General features: G+C 36.1%; 1 protein-coding gene across 2 annotated transcripts in view; it reads right to left on the bottom strand.

The window, feature by feature from the left end:
• Positions 1 to 18,126, bottom strand: part of SHOC2 (SHOC2 leucine rich repeat scaffold protein) — a 98,729-nt gene that overhangs the window by 52,107 nt on the left and 28,496 nt on the right. Inside the window, exons 1-2 of one of the 2 annotated variants that reach the window (XM_004374846.2) lie at positions 17,575 to 18,092; positions 5,574 to 6,509 (exon numbers count right to left, since the gene is read on the bottom strand). In XM_004374846.2, coding sequence (XP_004374903.1) covers positions 5,574 to 6,273 — 700 coding nt within the window. In that variant the 5' untranslated portion in view covers positions 6,274 to 6,509; positions 17,575 to 18,092. Of the gene's footprint in view, positions 1 to 5,573; positions 6,510 to 17,574; positions 18,093 to 18,126 lie in introns of those variants that run through there. The other variant, XM_023729938.1, reaches the window with a different exon arrangement.

The raw sequence follows: 18,126 nt of genomic DNA, 5'->3' as shown, positions 1-18,126 counted from the left end.
TCTCAACCACAAAAAAATAAACTTTAGAGGGGAAAAAAAGCTTGCAAGGTAGAAAACTGTGTAGAGTATGGTGCAATTTATCTCGAAAAAAAAGGTGTATGTTAACTTTAAAAAAATGAAATGATATACAATTTAAAAATTTTAATTGTTATCCATACAGGGAGGGAATGAGGAAGTAGGATAGAGGACAGTCATGGACAGAAGAAGCTAGACTTCTCTAAATATACCCTGATCTGTTGATTTCAATTTGGAACCGAGTATTGTTTCATAAGTATACAACAAAATTTAAATTTAAAAAAAGCAATCCTGAAAAATAAATTTGAACAAATGAACCTGTGTATTCAATAATAAGGAACCCCGGTAGCATAGTGGTTAAGTGTTACGGTTGCTAACCAAAAGGTCAGCAGTTCAAATCCAACAGGTGCTCCTTGGAAACTATACGGGCCATTCTACTATGTCCTATAGGGTCACTGTGAGTCAGAATCGACTCGACGGCAACAGGTTTGGTTTTCTGGTTTTTTATTCAATAATAAAGGATAAAGTAAACAACTAATTATATGGTACTGTAATTCTAATGAGCCCTGGTGGCATGGTGGTTAAGCACTCAGCTGCTAACTAAATGGTTGGTGGTTTGAACCCATCAGCCGCCCCATGGGCAGTCTGCTTCCATAAAGATTACAGGCTTGGAAACCCTATGTGGCAATTCTACTCTGTCCTACAGAGTTGCTATGAGTCAAAATCAACTCAGTGGAAATGGGTTTGGTTTTCATTTGGTTATAATTCTATCACTGCAAGTGCTTTTGAGAACCAGAATCCTCTGTGTGGAAAAGAGAAGATACAGTCATAAGACAGAAGTTAAAAACTTTGCCTTTACTCTTGAAACTGAATTGGAAGTATCAATAGAAGTTCATAATATACTTTATCTTGAAAAACAAACGAAAATTAAATAAAAACATATTTCCTAGTTCTAGCCACTGAAAAGTCCTAGAAACAACCACTATTCCAGTAGCTAGAAGTACCCATAGTGGCCAAATGGTGGTCTTGAAATATTTCCCACAAAAAGGAAGAAGCTTCCTTGAAGAAATGAATAATTCCTGGTATCAGTAAGAAAATGTAAAAGATAAATCTAGGATATCCTGTCATACCAGCTAGCTTCCTTGCTATTAAAATTACTGTTATTGTTGTCAGGTGCCATTGAGGTGACTCTGAGTCATGGGGACCTACAACAGAAAGAAACATTGCCCGCTCCTGTTCCATCCTCACAACACCAGCATATTCAAATCCATCATTGTGGGTATTGTGCCAATCCATCTTACCAAGGGTCTCCCATGACCTCACTGGCTCTCTACTACCAAATTATGACGCCCTCCTCTAGCGATTGATCCCTGCTGATGATGTGTCCAAAGCAAGAAGTTAGACAATGTTCTGTTGTAATCCATAAGGTTTTCACTGGATAATTTTTGGAAATATATCACCAGATCTTTCTTCCTGGTCTGAGTTTGAAAGCTCCACTGAAACCTGCCCACCATGGCTGACCCTGCTGGTACTTGAAATACCAGTGGCACAGCTTCCAGCATCACAGCAACACATAAGCCACCACAATACGACCAACTGACAGACAGGTAGTGGAAGAGACTCTGGAAACAACTTGGAGGAACTCCCACTAGCCAAACATGGAATAATTTAAGTATTAATAAGGACAGTGATTGCAATGTACTGAAACAATCAAATATATTTGCATCTATGAATTCATAATTACATAATACTTTTTAAAAATATATAACTGTCACCACTAATGGATGCTATGGAACTAATTAATTTATTTTCAAAACCATTAATTAAAGGGAAAGAATCAAACATTTACTCTGCCATCTCTATTCAACTTGTACCACTGGGTAACCAGAAAGTAGGTGAACAACGGTTGCTAACATCATACACTCACACACATGTACACACACACGTTAGCCCGACATTCTGTGCCTCCTCATGAAAGAACATGAAGTGGTTTTGCTAAAATCAAACCTGATGCTAATCAAACCTGTAGCTATAATTACCAATTTACAGAAGTATAGAGGACTGAGGAACATGTTAAACCACACCAAGGTGACATAATCAACAAAATCAAGACCAATACCTCTTATGCACTTACAACACAAAAATCCTCAATAAAATACTAGAAAATTGAATCCAACAATGTATGAAAATTTAAAAAGAACTATACACTCTGACCGAGTGAGATTTATTCCAGAATATTCAAGGTTGGTTCAACATTTGAAAATTAATCAATGTTCTCTACCATATCAACACGCTAAAAAAGTAAAATCACATACTTATGTAACTTGATGTAGAAAAAGCATTCCATAAAATCCAAAACCCATTTCTGTAAAAGCTCTCACCAAATTAGGAATATAGGGGAATTAACTTGGTAAACAACATCTATAAAACTTAATAGCCGGCTTTCAGTTTCAACATGGCAAGCACTTGGAGGTCATCACTCCCGTCCTCACAAGGAAAACATTGAACAAACTGAAAATCAACAACTCTTCTTAGATCCAGTATTCCAGGATGGGGTACTTTTTCTTTCAACATTTTAAATATTATATTCCACTCTATTCTTGCTTGCATGGTTTCTAAAGGGATGCTAAAAGACAAAAAACAGTCTGAAGAGACAAAAGCATCAGAAGCAGTTGGATATGGCAGAGATTTTGAAATTATCAGACCAATATTTAAAATAACTATGATTAATATGCTAAGAGCCATAGCAGAAAAAGTGGACAACATGCAAAAACAAATGGATACTACAAGCAGAGACAGAAACTCTAAAAAAAAATCAAAATGAAGTGCTAGAAATTAAAAAAAAAAAAAAAAACACAACTAACAGAAATGAAAAATAACTTGAACAGGCTCATAAGCAAACTGGGCATGGATGAAGAAAGAATCAGTCAGCTTGAAGATATGCCAATATAAACTTCTAAAGTGAAAAATGGGAATGAATGGTGGAAAAGAATGAAAAAATGGAACAGAATATCCAATAGCTGTGAGACAATTACAAAAGGTGTAAAATACACACAATGGAAATATGAGAGAGAATAAGGCAAAAAGGAACAACAACAACAACACAAAAAAAATTGAAGTAATAATGGCTGAGAAATTTCCATAATTAATGACAGATACCAAATCACAGATTCAAAAAGCTCAAAGAACACCAAGCAAGATCAATACAAAAAAAAAAACTATACTTAGGCATATTATATTCAAACTTCAGAATATCAAAGACAAAAAGAAAACCTTGAAAGACACCATAATGAAAAACACACTTTGCCTGTAGAGGAACAAGGATAAGAATCACATCAGACTTTTCCTTAGAAACCATGCAAGCAAGAATAACCCCCACTGCTGCTGAGTCGATTATGACTCATAGCAACCCTGTAGGACAGAGCAGAACTGCCCCATAGGGTTTTCAAGGCTGTAATCTTTATGGAAGCTGATTGCCACATCTTTCTCCCGAGCGGGCTCGAACTGTTGACCTTTTGATTAGCAGCTGAGCACTGTAATCACTGTGCCACCAAGGCTCCTTGCAAGCAAGAATGAAGTGGAGCAAAATGTTTAAAATGTTGAAAGAAAAAACCACTACCAACCTAGAATACTGTATCCAGCAAAATTATCCTTCAAAAGTGAAGGAGAAATAATGACTTTCTCACCAACAAAAATTGAGGAAATATGTATCCAATAGATCTGATTGTAAGATATGTTAAAAATTCTTCAAAGAGAAGGAAAATTATATAGGTCAGAAAATTGAATCTACATAAAGAAAGGAAGAGCATTAGAGAGGGAATAAATGAAGGTAAAACAAAAACTTATTTTTCTTATTCTTAATTGATAGTGGTGATGGTTGCACAACATAATGAACATAATGCCGCTGAATTGTACATGTAAAAAATGTTAAAATGGCAAGTGTTTTGTTATATACATTTTTACTACAATTTTAAAAAAAGACACGCATGTTCCTAATTCCCATGCAAGTTGGTAACATCTCTATTGGAAAAAAGTCCTTAAAGAGAGACTCTTAGGTGAATTAAAGCAAACTTTTCTAATAAAGTATCACACATACACAAAACAACAACAAAAACAAGAAATAACATTTTGTATTTCCATACAGAAATTCAGTATTTCTTTCTCAAACAGCCTATAATTCTATTCTACAATGAACCATAGATGTAGGTCAATTTTGGACTAAATGTGATACTGTTATCAAAAGCTATTCAACAACCTCATTACTATCTAAAGATATGGAATGGAACATATCCACCAGGAAACACCTGGAAATATTTTAATACGAATGAGTCATATTTCGTATACACAATACATTACTTAACAAAATCTAGCATATATTTTTTAAACACATTGAATTAAATTAAGATTTTAAGTGTCTTGTCAGGATTAAATGTAGTAGAACACCACACTTAAAAAATTTATTTAAATTGCATCTTTTCCAATGCTTAAAAAAAAAAAAAAACCCACAGATATTATAACCCTGCAAAGCTGCAGAGCCTAAAAACACCAAGTTTCCTTTGCTATCCAGTGTAAGACCAGTGCTGAAAGCAACAATACATTTAATTCGTCTTTGTTTTATTCAGAATAAAATAAAATTGTCTTTCATACAAGAAGAAAACTTACAAGTTTCATAATCGACTTTTGTCAATTTAAAAAAAAATTATTAGAAGGATACACATAAAACTTTATCACTTTCTCAAAACTGATAGGCCAATGATTTATTTACCATATTTCAAATGTTTCTGATTTTTTTCCCATTAATTAAAAATATCAGGACAACTATTTCTTTTTACTGACTTGTTTACGCATACATATTCCCCTATTTTTTTCTCCTACTACTATCCTTTTAAAAACATTTCCTTTGTTTCCGTACAGTTAGCTTATACAATACTGGATTAAAAAATGTCAACAGTGTTGCATTTACTACAGATGACTTTTCTTCTACCTTTCTGTATTCTTGGATTGTTTTTGATGAACATGTAACTACTTTCAAAATGAAATAAATAATTTCTCTTTTCTTATGACGTTGCTTTTTCATATGGCTCTGATATGCCAACCCTTCATGCTGAAATTAGGTAGAAAGTGATTTGAAATTAAAAGAATTATTTTTCAGGTGAGGTTAAGTCAGAAAACGGGAACATGTAACCTTAATGCATCTAGTATAATTATATATGTAAACACTTTAAAAATAGCTAACTTAAAAATTATGCAAATAATTTTTCTTCTTCAAATTCACTTTTTCAACAATAAAAATTAAGGCAGACTAGGTTTGTGTGGAAAAAGTCTAATTATGTCTATTTTCTAACTCACTTTCTTAAGTCTATAAAATAATTTCAAGCCAGATATTATTAATATTGCTAAAAACTGAATAATTAAAGTAAGCCATAAAGAAGATGAAATTTAGCAACAAGCTGTTTATAGGTAAACGTCAGATATTTTCTGATACTGGAAAAGCACTCAACAAAATTGTTTCCCATAACAAATATTACAAATAATAATAGTAATCCAAGGCCTCTTACCAATTTCAGCAGGTAGTTGTTTGATTTTGTTCTCTCGAATGCTAAGCATAATGAGTTTTGACAGGTTTTTGATGTCCTTTTCCACAGTAGTTATACGATTAAAACGAAGGTAAAGAGTGGTGAGAGAATCTAATCTGTACACCACTGAAGGAATCTCTCTCAGTTTGTTATGCCGTAAATCAAGCATCCGCAGCTTCTTCAAGTTATCAAGAGAGTCAGGCAAACTGGTTAGTGAATTTTCACTTAGAGCCAGTGTCATGAGATTTACTAGACAGCCCACCTCTGCTGGGAGAGACTGCAATTTGTTACTGTATAAATAAAGTTCTGTTAATTGAGTCAACTCTTTGATTGATGATGGTAATATATGTATAGACCTCTTGGATAAGTCCAAACGTGTTGAATTCTCTTCCCGGCATTTGTTGAGCTCTTTTATCACCTCTGCATTGCTGGATTTTTTTCGAGTCCCAGGTGCTGGATTTGGCCGTTTGATCGTATTGTCAACTGAAAAAGCCACCCCTGGTTGGGCAGCACTGGAGTCCTTCTTTCCATCTTTGGCATCTTTCCCTTTGGTCTTAGGTTCTTTTTCTTTGCTCTCTTTCCCAAAACCTCCAGAGGCTTTTGCCTCCTTTTCTCTTTCTTTAGCTGATGGTACTTTGGGATCTTTCTCTTTACAGTCCTTTTCTTTTCCTAAACTACTCATGGTGACTCAAGCTTGGGCAAGAACTACATGAACTCCTTTTATTTTATGTGCCAACAATAGTAACTGACATTCAAAGACGAAGAGACAAAGACCTACACAATCAAAAAGGTGTTGGCTTCAAGAAGTAATCAGCATGGAGTAGCATCCACCTGTTACATGTTGGCTCTAAAGGCACTATGCCCATTTCTGAGAACTCATTCCACTGGTAAAATGGTGCTGGTCAATCACTAGAATTCCTGAAATACAACAGAGAGAGAGTATTAAACTACTTGATAATTTAAATTCAGTACATGGGCTCTGGAAAAAATATTACTGGCAATTTTGCCATTTTATTATAATTTAATATAGTAAATACATTATATTATGCGAAAATCCACTGAAAACTATAAAAATTAATAAGGCAGGCCCTACCTTCAAGGAACTTACAATCTAATAGGAAGAGTTAACAAAATACTACAAGTTACTATAGTACAAAAGTTTTATTTGTAAGAACTGAAAAGTGGAAGAAATCACAGCGGCAGCTAATGATTATTATGTGTTTTCTTTGTACAAGCACTACCTAAGGCATTTACTAGTATTAACTCATTTAATACACATAATAGTCCTATGAGACAAATTATCATCCCCACTTTTTATACAGGGACACTGAGACACAGCAATATTTTTAAGCAACTAGCTCTGTAATCTCAGAAAAGTGACAGAGCCAAGATTCCAGTTTAGGCAGTATGTGTACCCAGAGAATATATTCCTAACCACCACACTAAACTCCTCTCTCTGTAACTAATTATCAGACAGCTTGAAATAAAAGGAAGGATTTCAAAGGTGATGACAGAATGGAGAGCAGTATGGCAAAAGAACAAAATGAGTAAAGTGAAATATGTATGGAGAATAGTAAACAGTTCAGCGAAAAGCACGTTGAGATTCTGCACTTTAATACACACTCTAGGTAATTATGATGCAGTTATATCCAGAGACTACCCTGAGAACCAGTGACAAAGAACAGTCTCCAATTATGTCTATATCCTAAGGACTGAAAAGGTGAGAAATATCAATGATAAATAGGTAGAAAAGTTCATAGTACATAGCATAAAAAGTTCACTGTTAAAATGACTGACCAAGAGGATCCACAAAGACTGAAAGGATGAGTAAACTTCTTTGTGGAGGAGTCAATTTTCCCTAAGCATTTTGAAATTTAGAATATAATTTTCTTTTGTGATTCTATTATTAATTCTACACGCTGCTGTTGTTGTTAGGTGCCATCGAGTAAGTTCCAACTCATAGCGACCCTACAAACAACAGAATGAGCCACTGTTCGGTCCTGTGCCATCCTCACAATTGCTGGTATAAGGGCTTAAACATTAAAGAAAAAATGATAATTTCTTACCTGGTTAGCTTAAGAAGAAAGCTATTAAAATTTTATCAAATGACCGAAAGGATGTGATAGTCTAAGTGCAGAGGACGGTGCTAAGAATTTTTTATAGGATGTGATCCTCACCCTATACAAGTTTCCAGTTTAATTAAACAGCCAAAACACTCACATATGGCAACTGGTAAGATAGTGTATTACCAAATCCTCAGGTAAGAGGCAGATGCTATAGCATTTCTGAGAAAATCGACATCCATGAGAGTGGTTGAGAAAGGTTGAGTAGAGGAAAGACAAGCTAACTAGCCCTTGATTAATGGGAAGAGTTCAAACAAGTAGAGAAATGGCAAAGCTTTCCAGGCGGGCGTAATGAAAGGGAAAGTTTGGCCTGGAATTGTGAATGAGCTTGGTTTGCCACAAGACAGTGAAAAGTTGGGTCTTCGCTGAAACAAAGGGCTAAAGGTGGAGGAGTAATAGGAGCTGGTAGAGAATGGATGATCTGTAAATTCTAGACTGCAGAGTTTAAAGATTATATATAGTATAAAGATTCTACATCAGAAATAACATGCTATTATTTGCTAGCACTTCAGGAAAGCTGCATCTCCCCTCTACTTACCACGTCTCCACGAAAAGAAAAGAATTTGGGGGTGGGGACTACAATGGAAAGAGACTAAGAAAAACTTCAGATTCAGATTCAGATTCAGAAAGTAATGCTGGTGAGCCAATATGAAATCACACTTACTAAAATCATACAACAGTGAATAATGGGAGACACACACAGCCAAAGGGATACAAAAACAAAACACATGGCATCGAGTCGATTCTGACTCATGGTGACTCCCATGTGTTACAGAGTAGAACTGGGCTCTATAAGGTTTTCCTGGCTGTAATCTTTATGGAAGCAGATCACTAGGACTTTCTTCTGTGGTGCTGCTGGGTAGGTTTGAACCACCAACTTTCAGATTAGTAGCCAGACCAGTTAACCATTTGCACCAGCCAGGAAGAAAGCATGGTACACCCCCAAAGAACTGCTTGTTTCAAGCAGAGCTGCTGCAACTCACAGGCAAAACTCAATGGTGCCATGTCCCAGAAATTGTGGTTAACCACTGGACAAATTCAACTTGTAACCCAGTGAAGAACGGATTGCACGTTATCCACTGAACTATACAGTCACGCTATGGTTAAAGGCTATTACCATCTTTGAAACATGTTGTTGTTAGTTGTCTTCAAATCAAAAATGACAAAAAGTAAGCCTATATTTTAAAGCAAATAGAAACATTAAATATGGAATATTACCTTCACTTTTGGGAGTGCTTGTTCTTAAAAAAGGAGCCCTGGTGGTACAGCAGTTAAGAGCTCAGCTGCTAACCAAAAGGTCAGCGATTCGAACCTACCAGCCCACTCCACAGGAAAAGATGTGGCAGTCTGTCCCTGTAAAGATTACAGCTCTCCTTAGAGCCAGGCCATCTGAGTTCAAATCCCAATGGCTCTATTTACCAGCTCTGTGTCCTTAGGCACAGAGCCCTGGTGGCACAATGGTTAAGCGTTCAGCTGCTAAGCAAAATGTCGGCAGTTTGAATCCACTAGCCAGCCGCTCCTTGGAAACCCTATGGGGCAGTTCTACTCTGTCCTATAGGGTCACTACGAGTTGGAATCGACTCAACAGCAACTGGTTTGGTTTTCTTTTTTCTGGTATATTACAAGTACCCTCAACTTTACTCCTTCCATTTTTGGCTCATTCTTTCCCCATACTAGCATCACCTGCTTAAAATATCTTCCCATCCCCCCATCCAACACCTCTCTCAATATTTAATTTTTATGCTAAAGATTTATTTTTTGTTTTCTCTTTTTTTTGTGGATAATCAATATTCAACTGATACTTTCTTAAATGAATAACCATAAGTACACTGTATACAGAAACCAGGAGAAAAAAGGAGCCAATTATTCTGACAAGTTACAAAATTTTACTAAAACATTAGTTAACAGTATAATAAAACCTATAAAGAAATTATCCTCCATCACCAATAAAGGAGACTTGGGGAAATTCTGGCTTTCTCCTGCTTTTCCTCACAAATTGAAAGATTAATGAGAAATAGTATCACATGAATATAATACTTAATGTTCTGTCAATATAATTTATCTGCAGAGCCATCAAGATGAAAAACATTCAAGTCTTGTTTTAGATTAAATCATATATAGTGTATTAAAAAAATTAAAACATAGATATTATATATACTTTCTTTTGGTAACAGAAGAAATTGTGATTATCAACATCAGAGCTAGAAAAAAACTGTGAGATTATCTAGTATAAACCCATCATCCTTCTAACAAACCACTCCATTCATCAAATGCTTACCAAGCACCTATGAGTCAGGTACTATATTATTATCTGGGGCTACAAAAAAAAAAAGAATATAAGACAAAAGCTCTGCCTTCAGTGACCTTACAAAGGGAAGGAAATAGACAAGTTTCAAAACTATGGGAACAATATGAGAGCACAGGGATTGGGGAGGTTTAGGGGAAAGGACTGTGTAATGGATTGAATTGTGTCCCCTCAAAATATATGTCAACTTGGCTAGGCCACAATTCCCTGTATTGTGTGGTTGTCCACCATTTTGTGATCTGATGTGATTATTCTATGCGTTGTAAATCCTAACCTCTATGATGTTAATGAGGCAGAAGTAGACGCAGTTATGTTAATAAGGCAGGACTCAATCTACAGGATTAGGTTGTATCTTGAGTCAATCTGTTTTAAGATAGTTGAGACAGAAGTGAGCAGAGAGGAAGGGGATCTCATGCCACCAAGAATGAAGAACCAGGAGGGGAGTGCGTCCTTTAGACCCAGGGTCCCTGCACTGAAAAGCTCATAGACCAGGGGACGATTGATGACAAGCACCTTCTCCCAGAGCTGACAGAGAGAAAAAGCCTTCCCCTGGAGCTGGCACCCTGAATTTGGACTTCTAGCCTCCTAGGCTGTCAGAGAATAAATTTCTCTTTGTTAAAGCTATCCACTTGTGGTATTTCTGTTAAGCAGCACTAGATAACTAAGACAGACTGTGATGATGCTGGAACTGAATTCCGAAAGTTGAATAGGGGCTCACAAGTTCACGCAGTGGAGGTGGGCAGATATTCTGAGCACAGGAAACAGCATAAGAAAGTTGTGCATACCAGGAACCATAAACAGTTTTCTATGGCTGAGGCTCAGGGGCCTAGATAAGGCTGGAAAGGAAGGTTGTCAAATCTTGAAAGGCTGAGTATTCAAATTTAGTGATTTTGGACTTTATCCTGCAGAAACTGTGGTTTGCAAACACTACTCTCTAAACCCTAGTATTCTAGAAAGGTACTCTTCCGGGGCTGCCAAGAGTAAATATAAAGAGCTACGAAAGGATTCCTGAAGGAGAAGAGGACATGATTAAAAGTATATTTTACATGTATTTATCTGATACTGTTTAGAATGATTTTAAAAGGTCAGAAGGGAGGCAGGAAAACAAGTTAGAAGGCTATTACAATAATCCAATGATTGATTCTCAAATGCTAGATAAGTGCTAGGAATGTTCTGTAAGAATGATTTACGGAGCTTAGAAATCCTGGGCCCTGAACCAAGAATGCTAACAAAATAAATATCTGTCATAGGGACCAGTAATCTGTATGTTGAAATAGTTTTCCAGGTGATTCTGATGCAGAGCCAAGTCTGGAAACCACTGCAACAGTCCATACCAAAAATGATAAGGGTATAATCCAACTATTTTTAATAAGAGTATTTTAGAAATCTGTAGGGTCACTTTAGGTTATCTCATTGTTTAGGGAGGTGCTACTGGTATTTAATGGGCAGGGTGCGAAGATGCGAAGAACTATCCTTACATACTATACAATCTTCAAATGCTCACCAGAAATATATCCAGGTGAAATACTTGTTTATAATTTTCAGCTCCTAGAACCTAATTCCATTTTACATATAAATTCCAATCTTATACTCTTCAGGAAGTAAAAGGCAATGTTGACATTCTAGAGGCAAGGCTACTTCAACTTACAATTTTAAAGTCATTCATTATTTCTAACAATCACCGACACCCATGTTGTTGTTAGGTGCCATCGAGTTGGTCCCAACTTATAGTGACCCTAAGTATAACAGAACAAAATGTTGCTCTTCGTCCTATGCCATCCTCATATTAGTAAGTATGTTTGAGCCCACTGTTGCAGCCACTGTGTCAATCCATCTCGTTAAGGGTCTTCCTCTTTTTCGCTAACTCTTCTACTTTACCAATCATGATGTCATTCTCCAGGGACTGGTCCTCCCTGATAACATGTCCAAAGTATGTGAGACAAAGTCTCACCATCCTCACTTCTAAGGTGCATTCTGGCTGTACTTCTTCAAGACAGATTTATTTGTTCTTCTGGCAGTCCATGGTATATTCAGTATTCTCTACCAACACCAGAACTCAAACGCCTCAACTCTTTAGTCTTCCTTTTTCATTGTCCAGCTTTTGCATGCATATAAGGTGACTGAAAATACCATGGCTTGGGTCAGGTGCACCTTAGTCATCAAAGTGATATCTTCGCTATTTAAGATTTTAAAGAGGTCTTTTGCAGCAGATTTGACCAATGCAATATGTCACTTGATTTCTTGACTGCTGCTTCCATGGGTGTTGACTGTGGATCCAAGTAAAATGAAATCTTTGAAAACTTCAACATTTTCTCCATTTATCATGATGCTGCTTGTTGATCCAGTTCTGAGAATTTCTGTTTTATGTTGAGGTGTAATCCATACTGAAGGCTGCAGTCTTTGATCTTCATCAGTAAGTGTTTCAAGTCCTCTTCACTTTCAGCAAGTAAGGTTGTTTCATCCGCATATTGCAAGCTGATAATGAATCTTCCTCCGATGCTGATACCATGTTCTTCATATGGTCAAGCTTCTCAGAGTTATCATCTCAGCATACAGGCTGAATAAGGATGGTGAAAGGATACAACCCTAGCACACATCTTTTCTGATTTTGAACCATGCAGTTTGCCCTTGTTCTGTTCAAACAAATGCCTCTTGGTCTATGTACAGGTTCCTCATGAGCACAATTAAGAGTTCTGGAATTCCCATTCTTCACAGTGTTGCCTATAATTTGTTCTGATCCACAGAGAAGAATGCCTTTGTGTAGTCAATAAAACACAAGTAAACATCTCTCTGGTATTCTCTGCTTTCAGCCAAGATCCATCTGCCATCAGTAATGATATCCCTCATTCCACGTCCTCTTCTGGATCCAGTCTGAATTTCTGAATTTCTACCCATCGATATACAGTTGCAGCCGTTTTTGAACTATCTTCAGAAAAATTTTGCTTGCATGTGATATTAATGATATTATTTGATAATTTCTGCATTCTGTTGGATCACCTTTCTTTGAAATGGGCACAAATACGGATCTCTTCCAGTGGCTGGCCAAGTAGCTGTCTTCCAAATTTCTTGGCATAGATGAGTGAGCACTTCCAGCATTGCATCCATTTGTTGAAGCATCTGAATTGGTATTTCGTCAATTTCTGGACCCTCATTTTTCACCAATGCCTTCAGTGCAGCTTGGACTTCTTCCTTCAATACCATCAGTTCTTGATCATATGCTACCTCCTGAAATGGCTGAACGTCAACCAATTCTTTTTAGTACAGCGACTCTGTATTCCTTCCACCTTTTTCTGATGCTTCCTGTGTTGTTCAATTTTTTGCCCATAGAATCCTTTAATCTTGCAATGTGAGGCTTGAATTTTTTCTTCAGTGCTTTCAGTTTGAGAAATGCTGAGTGTGTTCTTCCCTTTTGGTTTTCTAACTCCAAGTCTTTCTACATTTCATTATTATAATACTTTACTTTGTCTTCGAGCTACCCTTTGAAATCTTCTGTTCAGCTCTTTCACTTCAGCATTTCTTCCATTTGTCTTAGCCACTCTATGTTCAAGAGCAAGTTTCAGAGTCTCTTCTGACATCAATTTTGGTCTTTTGACACCCATACTGTTCTTGGTATCTGAGTTACCGATACAACACACCTGTATCAGTTTGCATTTGTAGCTGTTACACTTACATGATGATATGTACAAGGTTTGTTCTTCGTTATTTTCTAGTATTGTGCTTGAAGAGGAGCCCTGGTGGTGTAGTGTCTAAGTGTCTGGCTGCTAACCGAAAGGTCGGCAGTTCGAATCCACCAACTGGTCTGCAGGACAAAGATGTGGCAGTCTGCTTTCATAAAGACTTACAGCCTTAGAAACCCCATGGAGCAGTTCTACTCTGTCCTATAGGGTCACTATGAGTTGGAATCAACTGGATGGCAATGGTTTGCTTTGGTTTTTGGTTTTATTGTGCCTGAATATCTTCAGATGACATAGAAAATGTGTAATAAATTCTTCATTGTTTTGTAAGTATTGTTATGCCTAAGCATTTACATATTGATATACAAAATTTACTATGTTTTCCTTTTATCTCTCCTTTTTATTAATTTGGGCATTATATTGATTTGGCAATGGGATTATGTAGGTTACCATCATTTCAGAACAGTAAAGTGGGTGTTAAAAAATATTTGGTACATATAGTGACAACGGTTGCACAACATGAAGGTTGTAATCAACATCGCTAAATTATACACGTAAAAAATGTTGAATTGGCAAATTTTTGTTATGTATATTCTTACCATGATAAAAAAAATTTAATATAAACTTGTAACATAAACGAAATATTAGGTATGATGTACTTAAGAATCGCTGGGTTTAAACTATAAACAGAGGTGATAGGATGAGAGTAATTCAAGAGGAAGAATAATTCAAGGGAAGGAAGAGCTCGAGAGGAAAGTCCAAGCTGCTGACTTAAACAACTGGGTGCATACAGCATGATTATTCAAGCTAGAGAACACAGAAAGAAGAATAGTAGTAAAATTTTGGACAAGTTGATAAAATTGAGGTTTCACTGGAACCATCTAGGTATCTAGTCTACATCTGAAAATATGGGTTTGGAATAAAGGAGGGAGGTCTGAGCTAGAAATAAGTATACAGATTTCATGTCAACACAATATTGGTTCCTCAAGGTTTGGGATGAGAAAATCCACAGAAAGCATGCAGAATGAGAAAACACTGGTACTTTGGGAAGATAAACATTTTAGTGCTGGATAAACGCATAGATGAAGAGGGGCTCAAAATAAAGAGAGATTTACACAAATTAGGAAAGAGTGTAAAAGAAGCAGTCAATTCAGCAATTTGAATTTAAGAAGAAAGAAATGGTCAAAAGAAACCAAAATACTGGCAGAAAAGTTAGTTTGAGGGCAGAAGGATTTCTTTTCCTTTCAAACAAGAAATGAGAATGGATTCAACTATAGACAGGTTTGGTTGGGGGAGGTGTTGCAGGACAAAGTTAAGGGGGGTTATCATCTCCAACTACATATAGAATCATATTTGTTCTGTGAAGCAGAAGTAAAATCTTGCTGAGTGCAAGAGAGGTAAGGTTCATTTAGGAGTTGAGGACAGAGTGAAGAGAAATGTTTAAGGAAATAGACCAATGACAAATAATAAAATTGCTGAGCACATAGTCTGCTAAGTTCAGATATTATTAATCTGTAGCAGCACCAATCTCCAAAACTGTAGATTTTTTTTTCCCAACAGTATTCAGCAATTTAAATATAGAAATGGAGAAAAATGTACTTCCAAATTAATCTAAAGTTGAAAGGATTCAGACATCAAGTGTAGCAGGAAAATAAGGGACTGGACAGTACAGTCTGCGCTGGCAGGGAAAGAAAAGTGAACCTAGGAAGAAACTAATAACTTATTAGTTTCTTAGATGATTGGAAGAGAAAGGGGAGATCAAGGAACTACAGTGGCAGCTTGGAAATTATGTGTGGATTTTACTGGTTGTTTAGAACTCTAATGTTCTCCCTGGGAGAGTAAGGACACATATTTACTCACAGATATGTACACACAGTATTACACCCACCAGGTTAAAAAGTAGGTATAATGGACAGGCATATAAAAGCTAAAAGGATAGTAAAGTGTTATAAAAGAATAAAGCAAAGTAATAAGTTTTCAAAATCACAACAGTCCTAAGAATGTGAAAACTAAAGAAGTTAGCTGATTTTCCCATTAAGTCAGAACTGACTCCATGGCAACTGGTTTTTTTGTTTATTTTTTTGGTTTGTTGAGACTAAAATCCAAACCTGCTGATATTCAAGGAAATAGTCTAATCGTCAACCTTATTGACTGAAATAATTTACTCTTTTATCTTGACAGATGATTTATACATCATGAAAGCACAGAATAGTAGTACAACCATCAACATTCATTTATGAATCTGGCTACTTCCAAACTTAAATACAAAGATCAACAAATCACAGATGAGCAATATCCACTCATGCTCCTTAGAGCAAAGACTCAGTGAATAGCTTGTTAGACAGGCAAATTATCAGCAGGGGTTCGAACCTGAACAAACTGGTTCGAAGCCCTGGTCTACACAAAGCTTAATATATAGAGGACTTCAAGAAATGTCTATTGAACTACCTTGAAATAATCAGAATTTTTCTCCCAACCACTCTAAGAATCTCCTACCTCATTTCTATCAGACATTACCTTACTTCCTTCCCAAACCAGATCTTTCTCTCAATCTGTTCCATTTCAGTGAAAGGCAACATTCAGTTAAGCCAAAAACCTAAGCATTATCTTTGATTCCTCTCCTTCCTGCATTCACCATACCCAAACCTTCAGGAAGCCTGGTGGACTCTGTATCAAAAGGAATCCCACATGGTCTATGTTTCTCCACATTAACTGCCTCCACTCTACTCCAAGCCCCCATCAACTCTCTCTCGAACTACTGCAACAGTCTCTTATCTTATCCTCTTGATGACTACTGTACACATAAAATTCATTCTCCAAAAAGTGAACAGAGTAATTTTTTTTACAGTTACTTTCCTGCTCAAGTTCTCCACTGGCTTTCCATTGTAGGTAGATAAAATCCTATATAGGATAAAAAATGGCAAATTTTTTCAAACACTAAGCAGAAGAAAAGAAGTCGTATAATTGATTTGTTAAATGTCAGTTTGAATATCTTGTAGGAAAAGGAACCCTGCCTATTTCTCCAACCTCCTATCTTGCCAATCTTTTGCTGGCTTACCATTCTCCAGTCACGCTGGCCTTTCTGTTCCTTGAAAACATTTTTCTTTCCAGTTACATTTCAATTTTTGCTATTTAAAAAAAAACAGCTCTGCCTTTTTGTGCCACATAGTTGCTGACTTTAAGGGCAAAATTAGATAAGAAAATAGACTTAAAAAATGGTTATCTTATGATATCACTTTCTCACTTCAAGCCCTTGTCCCTTGTGGTTGCCCTCTGCCTAGAATGTTCTTCTCCCAATCTTTACATGGCTGGTGCCTTGTTTTATTTATGATTCACCTCAAGCATCACCTCGTAAATAAGGCCTTCTTTAACCATCTCCCGTTTTATTTTCTTCATAGTATTTATACTATATGAAATTACCTCATTCTTTTCTGTTTGTTTATGATCTGTCCCACCTCACTGCAAGAATGTAAGTCCTGTAAGAGTTCCATAAGGGACTTTTCTTGTTTACAGATACATTGCTAGCATCTATATCAATGTCTAGAATATAGTAGGTGTTCCATAAATATTTGTTAAATGAAAAAATAAACCAAATAGAGAGGGTATCTCTGGTAGTATGAATAAATTAAATATTTAATTACAGCTTACATACTAAGACTAAAAAACCTATATTAAAAGAATAAAATCAGATATTTAAACTTTAATTTCAAACATATAAGTGAATCTGTTGTACAGAAGCTGATTTACCATCTTCTATTTTATCATACTGCTAACCGAAAGGTTTGCAGTTCGAACCCACCCAGCAGCTCCAAAGACCTGGTGATCTGCTCCTGTAAAGATCACAGCCTAGAAAATCCTATGGGGCGGTTTTACTCTCTTACATGGGGTTGCTAGGAGTCGGAATCAACTTGACAGCATCCAACACAACAATATCTTATTGCCAACATAAATATTTTCTTGTCACATGACTACGCAGCAGCAGAGATAGGTCTAGGTAGCCAAGTCTTCTGATTCTTTATTCAATATCCCCGTGTCACATATATCATGCAGCCTCTCCTACACTTTGAAAAATATAATCATTAGAAAATAAAATATGTAATTAATTAAAAGATTTCAATTTCTATTTTAGGACAATGCATTCAGTAAAAACTGCAAACTTTTAAATTAAATATTACATACCGTAAGTACTAAATTGAAATAAAATTAAACATAAAATAAAATTACACATAAAAACATTGAACTTTCTTTCCACAGAATCAGGCAAACTTCATAGCTTTTTCAGAAAATTAATTATTCAGAAAAAAAGTGTAATTTTCCATCTAATTTTTTGGTCAAGGATAACTAAATCAGTACTTATATACAAGCCCAATCAGAAAGTGAAAGTAACCCATAGATCACATCATTTTAGGATAAAAATATAAAAAAGTAATAAT

This window comes from Trichechus manatus, unplaced genomic scaffold (assembly GCF_000243295.1).
Source record: "Trichechus manatus latirostris isolate Lorelei unplaced genomic scaffold, TriManLat1.0 scaffold00031, whole genome shotgun sequence".
Classification (NCBI taxonomy): domain Eukaryota; kingdom Metazoa; phylum Chordata; class Mammalia; order Sirenia; family Trichechidae; genus Trichechus; species Trichechus manatus.
This window is presented reverse-complemented; position numbering and strand designations above follow the sequence as displayed.